Source organism: Dipteris shenzhenensis, chromosome 18 (genome assembly GCF_047967505.1).
Source record: "Dipteris shenzhenensis isolate YYH24624 ecotype China chromosome 18, Dip_SZ_1.0, whole genome shotgun sequence".
Lineage (NCBI taxonomy): Eukaryota > Viridiplantae > Streptophyta > Polypodiopsida > Gleicheniales > Dipteridaceae > Dipteris > Dipteris shenzhenensis.
Genome location: NC_141613.1, coordinates 32,270,197 through 32,284,341, shown reverse-complemented (window position 1 = coordinate 32,284,341; position 14,145 = coordinate 32,270,197). Strand labels below are relative to the sequence as shown.

The window sequence follows — 14,145 nt, the reverse complement described above, 5'->3', positions numbered from 1 at the left end:
TCCTATGACTAACCACACTAAGGGTAGATGGAGCATTTCTCAGAGCAGCCCACTCTCGGGTTGCAGGGCCCGTTTGGAGCCCCAGATGATCTTGGATGGCTGTGGGCCGAACGGACTCTGTGGGTTAGTTGCTCTATTTTGTGCCACGGTTCGATCGTGTGGTCGGTGGCCTATTTTGGGACCGACCCCTAGTCGGCCATTTTGGGCAGACTGGGTCGGTCACCCAATTGGGTCTAATTGACTACGAGTGGTGGCTATATAAGAGCAAGCTCATGAAGCCCATTATCATCACTGGCTACAGCAACCTTGATTCCTTAGCATCCAGCCTCCATCCTCTACTATTTCTAGCATGCCATCGAAGCTTCTCTCATAGGAGCGCATGGTTGGGAGGTAGCACCATCTATTGTATCAGTTTTACAGTAATCAAATTTTTGATTCTCCATACTAGATCTGCTTTTCTCTTGCGTATGAGATCCTATTATCTGTTGAGAACATACGTTGTATTGTTTTCTTACAGCTAGCCGCTCATGGTTTCTCTGCCATGAGTTGATCTAACAAGCTCTATCAATAGAGAAGAAGATTAGATTTGTGGGTGCATACTAGCCAAGAGGATTTACTAAAATGCTAGGGACAAAGATTGCTTGAGACTACCTTCAAAACTTTGAGACCAATTCCAAGAAATTAGTCCCAACACAAGTTCACTTTGGTCATCCTCACACATCCATGGATGATTTTTTTACGTTAGTTTCATTAATAAGCGAAAGTTTTATATAGCTTGTGAAATTTTGTATGCTTTTATAAAAATAAAAGCTTAGTATATTCGCCACAATTTGAAACTAAAATTAAAAAAAGAGCTAGGTTTAGCCTTTAAGATTATAAAATTATAAATAAAGTCCATGAAAATTTGCCAAAGTTTTATATAATAAATATATATATTTGGAAACTTTCGCCTACATATTATATATACAATTTAAAAACTTGGCTAGATCTATAGAATTAAGCACCAAAAGAAGATTTGTGCAATCAAGTACAATCTAGTGTTAACATTTAATGCTTGCTAGAATGATAATAATGTGGAGGTTTTATCTATTTGAACATGAACCCATTTGATATTGCATAAAATGTAAATGCAATGTACTATTGTCGCCAATATATCCGAGACAGTACAAATTGAATTCAATACCTTAACTAGACCAATGCGTGGCCTTATATCCAATGTACATTTGGCTAACTTAAGCCTATGGTAGGCCCATCACCAGCACTATGTCTACCCCTCATCAAGTCATATAGTAGGGATCTCTCCATGCTTATATCTTCAACAAGGACATGGAAGGACACTACATACATAGGTAAACATAAGCAATAAGTAGATTCTTAGCAAGAAGAATCAAATGATTAAAATAACAAATTTAAATTAAAGAATGAAATTTTCTATAATGGGCCTTTTCTCTTAGGTGGCCTACCGCACTCTGGTCACTTGACTATAAAGCAATTTGCACAATTTTCACCCCACTCTCATAGTGTCTCCAACAAACCTTTCCAAGAAGGAAGGTTCTGGGCCAATTTTGAGCGATCTGCGATTGGGAGACATTTTTTGGGCAGTTTTTGACCCAGAAACTGACAACCACGTCCCATTCCCCCATGTGAACAGTTGTGGCAAGGTAGCTAGAATGAACCTAGTTAGGTATTCAAGTTCTAGGAACAATGGAATGTGGTTGCCAAAAATGGTCCGGATAGATTCTCCTTTTGAAAATTCTTCAATTAGATGGCTCAAATTAAATCACCCTATATGGAATCAAAGCTGAAATTATCTTTGGTGCATCCTTTGAACTTGTTGAGACCTAACTATAGATTCAGTACTCATTGGATAAGGTGTTTAAAAAGCTACGTTTTTTTGCTTTTTTAAAATTTTGGCCTGCCCCTTTTCTAATGATTCCTTTTCAAAAGAGAAAAATACATTATTTAGGTTATCAGTTATTCGTTGATCACCTGTGGTTTTTGGTAAGTAGATGTGATGAGCCATTAGCGATCTTTACTTTCATCCTGCATTCTCTCCATGATTGGTTGTTGTGACTTATAATTCACACTCTTTGCACCTTCTCCTTCCAGAAATGCATGCACTTTGAATAAAGAGTCTACCACCACCCATCCCCTCTTCTTTTTTTTGGTTGTGGGGGGGGGGGGGAGGGGGGGTGATCTTCACATAGTTCGCTGGAAGATTTAGTTGCTGTGAGAATAATCATGTAGCTCTTGTACCTACCATTAGACATGGACAACTCCTCCCTTCCTCCTTCTCCTCCATGCATTAAGCTCTCTTCCTTACCCTTCAATTCTAGCTCCCTTCTCCACTATGGCTCTTTGTCATGACTTGATCCCCATCGATTTCAAGATGACTAAATAAGTGATCCATCTCAGTTGCCTTCCATCTCTTCATATACAGCTCCCCAACCCTCGCTATTGCCCCCCCCCATCCTACAAGGTGGTCTAGCTCTTTTGTTGTCTTATACATTTTGTAATTCTTGTCTGTATACATGTAGGAACAACTTGGTATAATTATCCTGCAGGGAATTGCGAAGTTAAGAGTAGCTTGGGTTGTTTGGAACTTCGTGAGTTATTGTGTAGGGAAGAGCCGTAGAAGATCTATGGCTTGGAATGTTAAAGCTAGACCTTCTATAGAAAGAAGAAAGATGTGTGCAGGGATGTTTTTATCGAAGGTATAGAAATATAGTATTATAATATACTGGCAAAATTTTTCAAAAATTATTTTTAAAAGTTTCAAAGAATTGGCGAATTATATCTTTTGTTATAATTTTTGTTTCAAAACTTGGCTAAATATTCTAGGGCATTCAAAAAACTTTCAATTTTCACAAATATACTAAAAACTAGTTATATTGAAAACTCTATCTTTTGCATTTTACATAATTTCGAAATACATGAAATAGCTAGCATTTAGGATACTGTAGAGTATGGAAAACATAAAATTGTTTAAGGATAATGAATATCCTTCAAATCCAATGGGGGGAGAAAATTCTCAAAGTCTAGTTTAAATAGTCCAAAAAAGCTAATTATAGTCTTTTCTTTTACAGCTTGACTTCTAGAGTACTAATGCTCTATCATACGGAAAGCTACTAACATCATAAGAACAAGAGTATAATCTCAAGCTAAGATCTAAGTTATCATCTAGCTTATTACGAAGCTTATTCTTCAAGTAACCGAGAGTACTAAAACACCTTTCATCCTCAATTGAGCCAAGAATAAAGGTTTGACATAAATTTGCAAGCTTGAAGTACTCAGAAATGTTATGTTGTAGGAATGTACTGCGAGAGAGCTCGTTCCAAATCCGAACCATCGAACCTTGCATTTGAACATTTTCCATTAAATTACTTTGCTGGTGCATGACTTCTCCAAAAAGGGAAGACTGTGAATAAAGCTTTCCAAAATCCAACAAACCATTGTACTTTATATTGTCCATGTCAATGTCCCATCCAAAGTGTTTTTTGAGAGCATCCAAATGATTCTAAGACCTGCTTTGATACTTTCATAAGATCCATTGACCCAAAAAATGTGAAAATATGATGGTAAATGCTTCCATTAGGTCATTTCATGGAAACCTACTTCTGATCTCATCTACCACTGCACTTGCAACTTCATTAAGGGCATTTTTCACTATTTGTACTTTCTTTAAAAAAGCCTCTTTTTTAATGTATTGTAGTCTTTTGTGGCGTTTGTTTTCTCTCGTCATCCTGAAAACCCGGTTGTTTGCATGAAGGCAAACATATCCTTCCTGGTCACATGTTAAAAGTGAGGAATCCCCATCTAGGTCTATTAAACTTTAATTCCAATCTTTAAACAATTTCTCATCTTGAAAACTGGAGCTTGACTTCTTATCGTATGTTGTTGTTATACTCAAATTAGTGAGTTTTATTGCCTTAACATATTCATTGATATAAATATCCTTCAATTGCGACATTTTACTCAATATATTCATTTTGTCTAAAAGTGGAATAATTCCACACAATCCCAATATCGAATCTATGTTGGTCAGATTATGATACAAAATATCTACCTTTTCAACCTCTTCTTCTACCTCCATGTGCATTAAATAGACCAAAGTCTTGCATTCATCCCATAATCTTTTCACTAGCTCAACCAAAGATATCCATCTAGTATCCACATTCTTTAAAATCTTCCTCCCTTTTGTACCCAGTGCTTCTGCAATAACTCTAAATTGATTGTATCTTTTTGGACTCTTGCAAAAGTAAGAGTATCCTTTTTTAACCAACATCTCGATTCATTGTACTGATGGAAATGTGGACACAACTTTGTAAGCTAGATTTATGCGATGAGCCATACAATGTATCCCAACACAGTAAGGAGCATTTTGTTTCTATTTGTACAGAGACACCATTCTGACAACCTATCAAGACTAAAGCACCATCACATGCAAAACAAACAAGTTTCTTAACCCCATCTCAGACTCTGTCATGCCTCCATACTCTTTTAAAGCTTGGATCAACAAAACTTGCACTAAGTTATTAGCATTGGATTCTAAATTAAGTTTGTGTACATGTAAATTGTTTTCTACCACGTACAAATGCATTCCCGACCACGATGTAGTATCCACAGCTGTGTACTCATCCAATGATAGAAAAAAAGTCTACAAGTTTTAAAGGCTCCTTTAAATCATCAATTATGACTTGGTTCATGTGGTTAGCCATATTTGTTGCGCTACTCCTTGACCAATGCATGCTTGCCAAATTAGGAACATCCAAAAATTGAAGATATGATTGGTAACCCGAGAAGTCTATCAGTGAGTGGCCTTGCTTCAATATTTGCATGATAGTTGAGAATTGCACTATCTTTTCTCTATGAACCTGATCATTAATACATTCCCAATGCTTTTTCAATGATCCTTCACTTTTATTTATGCTAGGCTCTTGTGCAAGCAAGAACTTATTGTACTCAATCTCATTTTTTAAGTGGTGGTTATTTTCCTTGTCCCATTCTTTGATCACTTTCTTTTCATTACTTGTACCTTCTACATTCTTGTAAACCTTCCCATAATGCTTCTCAATTGTATCAATCTTTAATTGTAATCGTGCCTCCTTTTTCCTTGCCCATGTGCATATTTTACAAATGGCCCACTTTGGTGCATCCCCAATGTCCACTTGTTCTACGTCTAACCAAGGATATTTGGCTACCCAATCTTCTTGAAAATTCCTATGAATATCCCAAGCTCTCTTTCTCTTCTGCTTACTTGAAGAGTTGCAATTTTGTGATGCATTCTCAATGGCTTCTTCAGTTGGTGTTGACATTGATGATACTGTTTCTAACATTTTTCCACTTTCCAATCTAGTTAAATCCACTACCTCATTATTTGTCAATGATGCACATGCCAGCTGATGAATTTTCAATTCCAATTGCATTCCCTTGATAACAGTTTTGTGATCCTGTCTTCCCTGCTTCCAAGACTTGAAAACTCAAATCCCTGTTAAAACTATCATCGTTAAGCAGTGATCTAGAACATTAATTTCTAGCATGATGCATTGTGCCCAAAGCATGTTTAGGAGTCCCATAAATTGCTTCATGATTCATGGATGATGTACTTGAGAGTAAATTCTTTGGTGTACTTGATGTTGTAAACATGTTTATATTAGTGCCCAATGATGTAGAAGGTAATAAGAAAGATGTCATTTTTGTATTTTTCTCCAGAGCTTGAACTTTCTTCTTTCTTCCCATGATAAGTACCTGTTTAAAAAATTATGTCTTTATTAGTTGAGCATAAAATAGAACATAATTTCTTTTCTCTGAACACATGATGAAAAAATAACATAATAATTCTTATCCTTATAAAATTATGTGCACTTCAAGTGCATTGCAAATCAAGTATAACACATCTTCCAAGAGAAGAAATACTTTAATTTATTTTCATACAAATCTACTATATGAATACAAAATGAATACAAGTCCACCACATGAATACAACAAGAAGATATTGCTAGCTTCAAAGCAACATTCATCTTATCAAGGGGCTGCATTGCTAGACTTGCATTACATCCAAAGCAACATTCAAAGGTAGACTGAGTATATTTTCCATGTTGCTAGCTTCAAAGAAACATTCATCTCATCAAGGGGCCGCATTGCTAGACTTGCATTACATCCAAATGTTGATAGGATACTATAGGTATCCATAAGTGCTATTCTCTCTATAGAATTCTCAGTCATCATCTTTTCAAAGGCATGTTTTTTAATACACTTTAATAGTGCACTATTAGGCATGTGGCAAGACTGTTCAAAATACCCAACTGCATCTTCCCAAAACTGTATAATCTCTGTAATTATCCATCCTAATGCATATATGTCTGGCTGAGGGATATACACACCTCTCCTAGAAAAACATTGAAGCTCAGGTGCAAACCACTTCTTTCATGCATGCTCTTGCTCTTTCTTGTGCTTTCTTTGTGTAAATTGTTGGTTAGTCTCTAGAGATGTCTTCTTCATATCCTTAAAAGCTTTTCTAGTCTCTGAAGAAAGTAGTGCCATCCCCCAATCAATTATGCCAACTCTACGTGCACCATTTGCTGTGAAATCTAACAGAATGTTACCAAGACGTAAGTCTATATGAATCCATTGACCCTTATGTAACCTTGCTAATCCAGCAATGAGTGCATGTATAATGTGGTGCACATTTCAACTAAAGTAGTTAATTTGCTCTATTTGCTCCCTTGTGCATACATCTTCCAATGTTCCTTGTGCCCTTGCCTTCGTTTCTTTGCCTCTTTTTAGGACTATGTCAACATAGCACCTAAACCTACCTTGCTCATATGGTAAAGTTCTCATGAAGTGCGTCAAGCTACCACCATTAAAATATGGTGTGATAGTCCACAAGGGCTCTTCTGGAGTTACTGCAATAACACGAACAAGAACAGGATGCCAAATTTGCATTTGTCCCTCCTTCCTCTCCTGTACGATCCCCTATGTCACCCTTATATTGCTTTCCAGCATAGCATATATGCTATAATAATCCTGGAGTACCTGTGAGTTGTACGTTGTAGACGAATCCATATGTGCCAGAACCTATCTTTTCACCAACTTGGATCTCATTTTCAGTTATGTACATCATGAAGGACACATTGCTTATATAACTTGCCCTGATCTATAGAATCACTAACTTGCACTTCTCGCATTTTTCCATTCAAAATCCTTGCACTTTCTTCTTCTTTTACTACTTCCTCCACCCTTCCGAAAGCAATTGCTGACTTTTTCTCCAAACTTATAGCTAGTATGGTTTTCACATCCGACCTTATAACCTTTGTCTTATTTTTAGCCCAAAAGGAATTCCATAAATGCATCTTTTCCTCATTAATATCATTTGCAAATGTTGGGTTCCTTGCGCATGCTTCATTAAACCGAGCCAAGACATTCCCAGTGTTGCTCTCTACCCATATCATAACATCAGCGTCCCATTTTGTGATCCCTATAAGGTGTTTCCTATTAGGATGTAGAAGTGCTTTCTATGGTCATCTCCATCTCCTTTGTACTCATGTTATTTATCTCTGCAAGAAGCTCATCGCGAAGGACCTGATTGAAATACTTCCGTTGTCCTTTAGATAACTCAAAATCAATAGCCTTACACTTAGATCCTTCCATCCCTAAACCATATGTAGGATCAAAACAAAAGAGCATTCAAAAATAGTTCTAAATCTAAGAAATGGAACAACTTTATTATAGCCCAACATACATGAAATTGGCATCAACTTATTAAAAAAAGAAGGATCACATCACATCATGCATACCAAACAATAATGCATATGCATATTCATAACATAAACTTTAAAAAAATAAATAAGCATATATTTCTTCAGGTTGTCATGTAGACCTAAGGAACTTGGTCCTAGGTCGTGGTCCCTCTTAGCCCCCTGCCTTGTGAGCATAGGAACCAGATACCACTTTCTGAACCAAGCTCTTCTTTCATGTTTGAAATCATAATACTACACTACATAAAGCATGCCAAACCAATTTCAACTTACTCTATACAATGCACCAATAAATACATTAACAAAGAAAGAGCACATCATAGACAATGATGCATATGCATATTCACAACAGAAACTTTTACAAAATAAATAAGCATACGTTTCTTCAGCTTGTCAACTAGATCTAAGAAACTTGGTCCTAGGTCGTGGTGCCTCTTAGCCCCCTGCCTTGTGAGCATAGGAACCAGACACCACTTCCCGAACCAAGCCCTTCTTTTATGTTTGAAATCATAATACTACACTACATAAAGCATGCCAAACCAATTTCAACTTACTCTATACAATGCACCAATAAATACATTAACAAAAAAAGAGCACATCACAGACAATGATGCATATGCATATTCACAATAGAAACTTTTACAAAATAAATAAGCATACATTTCTTCAGCTTATCAACTAGATCTAAGAAACTTGGTCCTAGGTCATGGTGCCTCTTAGCCCCCTGCCTTGTGAGCACAGGAGCCAGACACCACTTCCTGAACCAAGCCCTTCTTTTACAAAATACAGTAAAAAAGAAAGAGCAGACACCAAGCCAGGAACCAGACACCACTTCCTGAACCACACAGCCATAGCAAGGTAGAGGGACAGAAGAGAATGCCAATTCAAGAAGGCAGTGCAACCATACAGGGAGATTGAATATGTAGATAAGTCGTCAAAGATTTAGGGAGCACCACTAAGAGCATTAAATGGAATCTTATCCTTACTTAAATCATAGGCACATTGTTCCAACAACACATTATCAATCACACTGTCCATTCCAATTGTAGCATGGGCCAACCTTGTGCCTTTGATTGCATAACCATTGTAAAAGCCACCAACGTTTGTATAAGATCTCAAGTCCATCCGGTTAGTCAATAAATGATTACTTTGAGATGTAAAGTGCAGAGTTGTAAAGCAGTGTACCAAAACATCAGAGGTTTTCAGACTATTAGCCCAGATATACTTGAAGAGTCGAACAAAGAACCAAAATCATGGTTGCATGAAATTCATTGATAATTGAAAACGCCATAACCCCACCATATAAGTAGAAAGACATAGCATTGTTATCGATTGGATGTTCATGAGTTTTGCCTCATAGACCCATGTAGTGGCTCTGTCTCACTAGTGACTCATGTGTCGTGGGGTAGTTGAAGATATTTCGATGGGACTTCCACTCCCAGCTACTCCTTTGCCCATTGTGCATCAATGTTGTCAATGTAACCTACTACAAAAGCTATTGAACAAAAAAGATGTGCATTAGCGCATTAGCAAAGGCTTCCTCGCCCATCATGTTGGGGACATTGTCATCTGATTAAGCAATGACTGATGATCCAAAGGGTTCAAAAGGGTGGCATTTCCATGAAGATGTACAGATATAGAGATCAATATAGAAAGGCTAATAAAAAGCAAGAGCACACGTCTTGATAGGACAAAATGATGCCCACACGGGGCTGGATGGCTAGTGTGGGTATGGGATTGGGTTGGGAACGTGGGTGGGCTAATATAGACATGGCAAAAGATGGGGTTTCTTAATTCTTCCTTTCTTCCACTGCCACCCTTTGCTCATTCATCAATGTGCATCCCTTGTTTTCATATCTTTTATTTGAAAATTATTTTAAGGTTACATATCTTTTATACCTTTTTATTTATGACATCCCACATAAGCTAGCTAGACCTTGAGATAGTCTAGAAACTATTATACAAGTTCTTGATATAATCAAATGATTATAGATGTGGTAAGCATCTATTTGTAGATGATATGTAAGGTCTTAAAATAGCATTTTAAGCTTATATATCCTATATACAACTTTTTACTTATAACGTGTCATGTAACTTGGCTAGACCTTGACATAGGTCAGAAACTATCCAATTGTCTTATCCCCTCTTGACATAATCAGAGAATTGTAGACATGGCAAGCATTTCTATGCAATATGATCATTTCTTACATCATGCTTTATCAACAAAGATTAGTACTTCACACACAATAGTGCAATAGCTAGCAACATTTGCATAGATTAGTATATGCACTAACACTACAAGTAAGTTATATGCAATATTTTTGGTCTATTATATGATAAAAGATTACATGCAACCATGTGGTTGTTTTTGCCACATGTAGCATGCAATTGCATGCTTTTACCACATGGTAACCCAAATACCACTTGGTAGAAATATGGAACCAAACACCATTTGAAGATTTGGAACCCGAAATTGCCTCGTGCATTATGCCATTAATAGAGCTCTAATCTCGAGATTAGGAAATTAGCCAATAGAAAGGCTTGGGCTTTCACAGGTGGATAGATCTCCCTTGGTCTCCACTCCCTCCCACTACTGCTCCCTCTTGTCCCCACTACCACCTAGGGTGTTTACTCACTTGGTAGGTACCCACTTGCCATTTGTGAGGTCCCTCGTAGACTTCTCCACTCTTGTTGGGCCTCAAAAGTTGTTAATTTTTTCGCTTCAAAAAAATGAAAATTTCCAAGTCCCCCCCGTGGACCCCCATTCTATATGTCCAATGAAGCTTATTGATAATGGACGTGTCGCAACAAAGTTTGAACTAAATAAAGGTTCTTTGTGGCTATTATATTTGTTACACTAATGTTGAATCTCATGGACTTAAATTATATGCATGTTCTTAGTATGTTACACATTTAATCATGAATTGACAACTAAGAAAGGGAGATAATTAGCTTCCCTAAAACCAAAACTTTAAAGTTTTGAAGTGAATAAAGGTTTTTTGTGGTTATTATATTTGTTACACTAATAATGGACTTAAATTATATGTTCTTTCTATGTTATGACAACTAAGAAAGGGAGATAATTAGCTTCCCTAAAACCAAATTTTAAAGTGTTGATGGCTTATCTTTGGCATATATGAGATTTACATCTAGGGAAGTTACCAAAGATTTGAAAAAATGCCTTAGACATACAGAAGGCTTGACTTAATTTTCATCACAATAGTAATGTGAAAATAGGAGGCAATAGAATGCGTTTGGAGTTAATAGTTATAGTGGACCTTGTAATTCTAGAAACCTCTCGATCCATTGACTACTTGGAGGCACTCATCTTGGCGTGGTTTCCTTATCAATGAGGTAAATGATAGGTTTGAAGGATTCATAAAAAGTAAGGGACGGACCCGTATTGCGACATGTTAACGAAGAAGGTCGCTTTGAGAAGGGCCTTCTTTACGCTGAAAAGTTCAGCTCGCCAACCGTTACAGCTACATGCGGCATTGCAATCGTTTATTGTAGCATTGTCATCTAGCTATAGCCGTTGATTGGGTGGTGTGTCGTCCTATACAAAACTTCCTGCCTTTGTTCTTCTGTTCACATCTTCCAAGCTCCCTTATCCTATGTTCAAAGGTTCATTCGTTGTATAGCTGGAATCTACTGAATCATTTCCTGGCAGAGGTTGATTATGAGAGATTGCATCCATGATTCTACAGGCGTTCAATTTGACCTGCACGCTTTGTGACAAGGAGACGAGGAATATAGCTGACATACAGTACTACAGAAGGCGACTCCATAATTGCAAGTACCACTAGTACGTGATTCGTAATTTGCCAACGACCACCGAGAGCTTAACATATTGGAAGAGGACACATTTCCAACCCGCCGACACAAGTTTAGACATCTTTCCATGCTGTAGGCTGTGACCACTCTAAGTTATCGTTAGGCTCTATACATTTATAAGGGCACGCTTCCAAAGCATTGTGGCACTTCGAAGTTTTGATCGCAATTGAAGCTTGATTCTTGAGTAAAGTATTTGTGCATGTGAGAGAGGCAGTAGGTGCAAGGAACTATTAGTTTTCTCACATCTCGTCAGTTTCCTGCAAACATGCTGTGACTGTCTCCTATGTCTAGCCAAAGCATTGTCGCACTTCGACGTCTGGATCTTGAAGCTTGATTGTTGATTAAAGTATTTGTGCATGTGAGAGAGGTAGTAGTACTAGTAGGTACAAGGAACTTTTAATTTTCTGACATCTCCTGAGTTGCCTGCAAACATGGTGTCTCGGTCTCCTATGTCTCTACAGATCATTCGTACATTTATTTTTATAGCAGCTTTATGTCGATGGCTTCAGTCCGTGGAGACTAGAACGGCCATTAGAAGCCTTAAAGCCACAAACAACGTACCTGATATGAGTATAGAGGAGACGGAGAAAGATTTTCTTAATTGGGTTGCCACGGTGGCCTTAAGAAACCATTCAACCGCTGTTGACGACGTTTTTGCTGCAGACTCCTCTACTGCAAATGTTATCACAGTTGACAAGTCAGGAAAGGGGGATTTCACCACTGTACAAGCTGCAGTCAATTCAGTGCCCACCCAAAATTCCCAGAGAATTACTATCCAAATTGCGGCAGGAACTTACACGTAAGAGTAGAGAAAGAGTGATAGGTAGAGAAAGAATGCCACCTGTGGTCTACTTTTAGTCTTGGTACGTATTATTTGTAATATACATTGGGTGACAGCCGCAGCTGATTTTGCAGAGAGAAGGTGAACGTCCCAAAAGACAAACCATTTATAACGTTTCTGGGCGCTGGGAGAGATGTGACCACTATTATCTGGGATGATACGGCCTCCAGCAGTGGCAGCACATTCAAGAGTGCTAGTGTTGCTATCAATTCCGCTAACTTCATTGCAAGAGCTATTTCATTCAAGGTAGCTTGCTCGTTAGCACTAATATCACGAAAGTGACCAATTTCAAGCAATCAAAAAGCCATCTTACTTCCCATGTTCCTGTGTTTGTAGAACTCGGCACCTGCCCCGCCACCTGGCGCTACAGGCAGGCAAGCCGTTGCTCTGAGGATTTCAGGCGATGAGGCTGCTTTTTACGATTGCGGCTTTTATGGAGCACAAGATACACTCTACGACCTTCAGGGAAAGCATTACTTCAGTAATTGCTTTATACAAGGGTCCATCGACTTCATATTCGGCGATGGACAATCCTTGTATGAGGTATATAGCTTTTACGGACAGTTTATTATAGATAGAAGAAGTTCATACAGCGTGAGGATTGACTAGAAACCGTAAGTAGTCCACAGCCGGCTATGAATTTATCCGGTATGTAAAACTTTTGAATGTATTGATGCCCGACATTTGTAATGTTCAGTCCATGTTGTGAGACTACATCAATTGGTCAATTATTAAATCCTTCTACGAATTCCACAGGATTGTGAACTACATGCAATCGCCACGTCTTCTGGTTCAGTTACAGCACAGAATAGAGCAAGCCCAGAAAAAAACACAGGATTCTCTTTCGTAAATTGCAAGGTTACTGGATCGGGTATGATCTATCTAGGAAGAGCTTGGGGGGCGTACTCGAGAGTGGTATTCTCGTATACTTACATGGACAACATTATTGTCCCCGCAGGATGGAATGATTTGGGCGAATCAAGCAGGGAAAAGTAAGAGTAATTCTGAATCCTTCAATGCATGTGCAGCTGCAATCCGGCATGTAAATTACTGATCTATTTCTCTACAAATGTGATCATGTGATTCCTGTGAAGGTGACCTGACTGGGTTTTTCTTGGAATCCCTTCAGGACTGCCTTTTACGGGGAATACAAGTGCTCAGGACCGGGAGCCAATACGCAAGGCAGAGTGGCTTGGGCGTATCAGCTAACGGAGTTGCAGGTGGCACCATTCCAGTCTTTGAGCTACATTGACGGAGCAAATTGGGTTCAGTCTTAATTTTCAATGTGCAATCAAGACATGATGCTATCAACAACAATCGTAACGAGGACAATTCTTACTCCAAGACGGACTGTGAGCTTCATCGATGGGGCAAATTAGGTTCAATCGTTCGACCAACTATAGTGCCAAACAATTACGGATAAAGCTCGAATTGTTTTTTTAGATTTCACCTCATGAATCCATATTTTTGTGTAAACTTTACCTTATAATGTGGGGAACATTTTGCCTTTCACTCCCTCTTATGACGTGCGTGTAGACATGAAATTAAAAGATTCTAGCTGTTCTTGATAAGTAAAAGACTTTTACACATAGAGAATGTTCTCCCATCAACAATTAGGAAATGGGGTGAAATGGAGGTATTTAGATAATGAATAGTGGTACTTGTTTGTAAATGAAAGTATTATATTCACTGCGAGGTATTGGCCAATTTCTG

General features: G+C 38.1%; 1 protein-coding gene across 3 annotated transcripts; it reads left to right on the top strand.

Moving 5' to 3' along the window:
- Positions 1-11,700: 11,700 nt before the first annotated feature.
- LOC147891121 (putative pectinesterase 53) lies at positions 11,701-13,937 on the top strand. Of its 3 annotated transcripts, none has more exons than XM_087389989.1 (6): positions 11,701-11,961; positions 12,255-12,414; positions 12,509-12,678; positions 12,769-12,975; positions 13,189-13,424; positions 13,562-13,937. In XM_087389989.1, exons 2-6 carry the CDS (start codon positions 12,270-12,272, stop codon positions 13,707-13,709), a joined length of 906 nt encoding a protein of 301 aa, XP_087246115.1. In that variant the 5' UTR covers positions 11,701-11,961; positions 12,255-12,269; the 3' UTR covers positions 13,710-13,937. The 3 variants fall into 3 exon arrangements, with proteins under 3 accessions (XP_087246115.1, XP_087246114.1, XP_087246112.1); XM_087389988.1 differs by having other exon boundaries at positions 11,702-11,958; XM_087389986.1 differs by lacking the exon at positions 11,701-11,961 and having other exon boundaries at positions 11,970-12,390; positions 12,507-12,678.
- The last annotated feature ends 208 nt before the right edge of the window (positions 13,938-14,145 follow it).

What these genes read in the sequence shown, in the direction of transcription:
- LOC147891121 (XM_087389986.1), top strand. Translation starts at nt 12,023, where the DNA reads ATGGTGTCTCGGTCTCCTATGTCTCTACAGATCATTCGTACATTTATT. An exon ending in ATTGCGGCAGGAACTTACAC is followed by an intron (nt 12,391 to 12,506) that starts GTAAGAGTAGAG and finishes CTGATTTTGCAG; the next exon opens with AGAGAAGGTGAACGTCCCAA. An exon ending in GGCGAATCAAGCAGGGAAAA is followed by an intron (nt 13,425 to 13,561) that starts GTAAGAGTAATT and finishes GAATCCCTTCAG; the next exon opens with GACTGCCTTTTACGGGGAAT.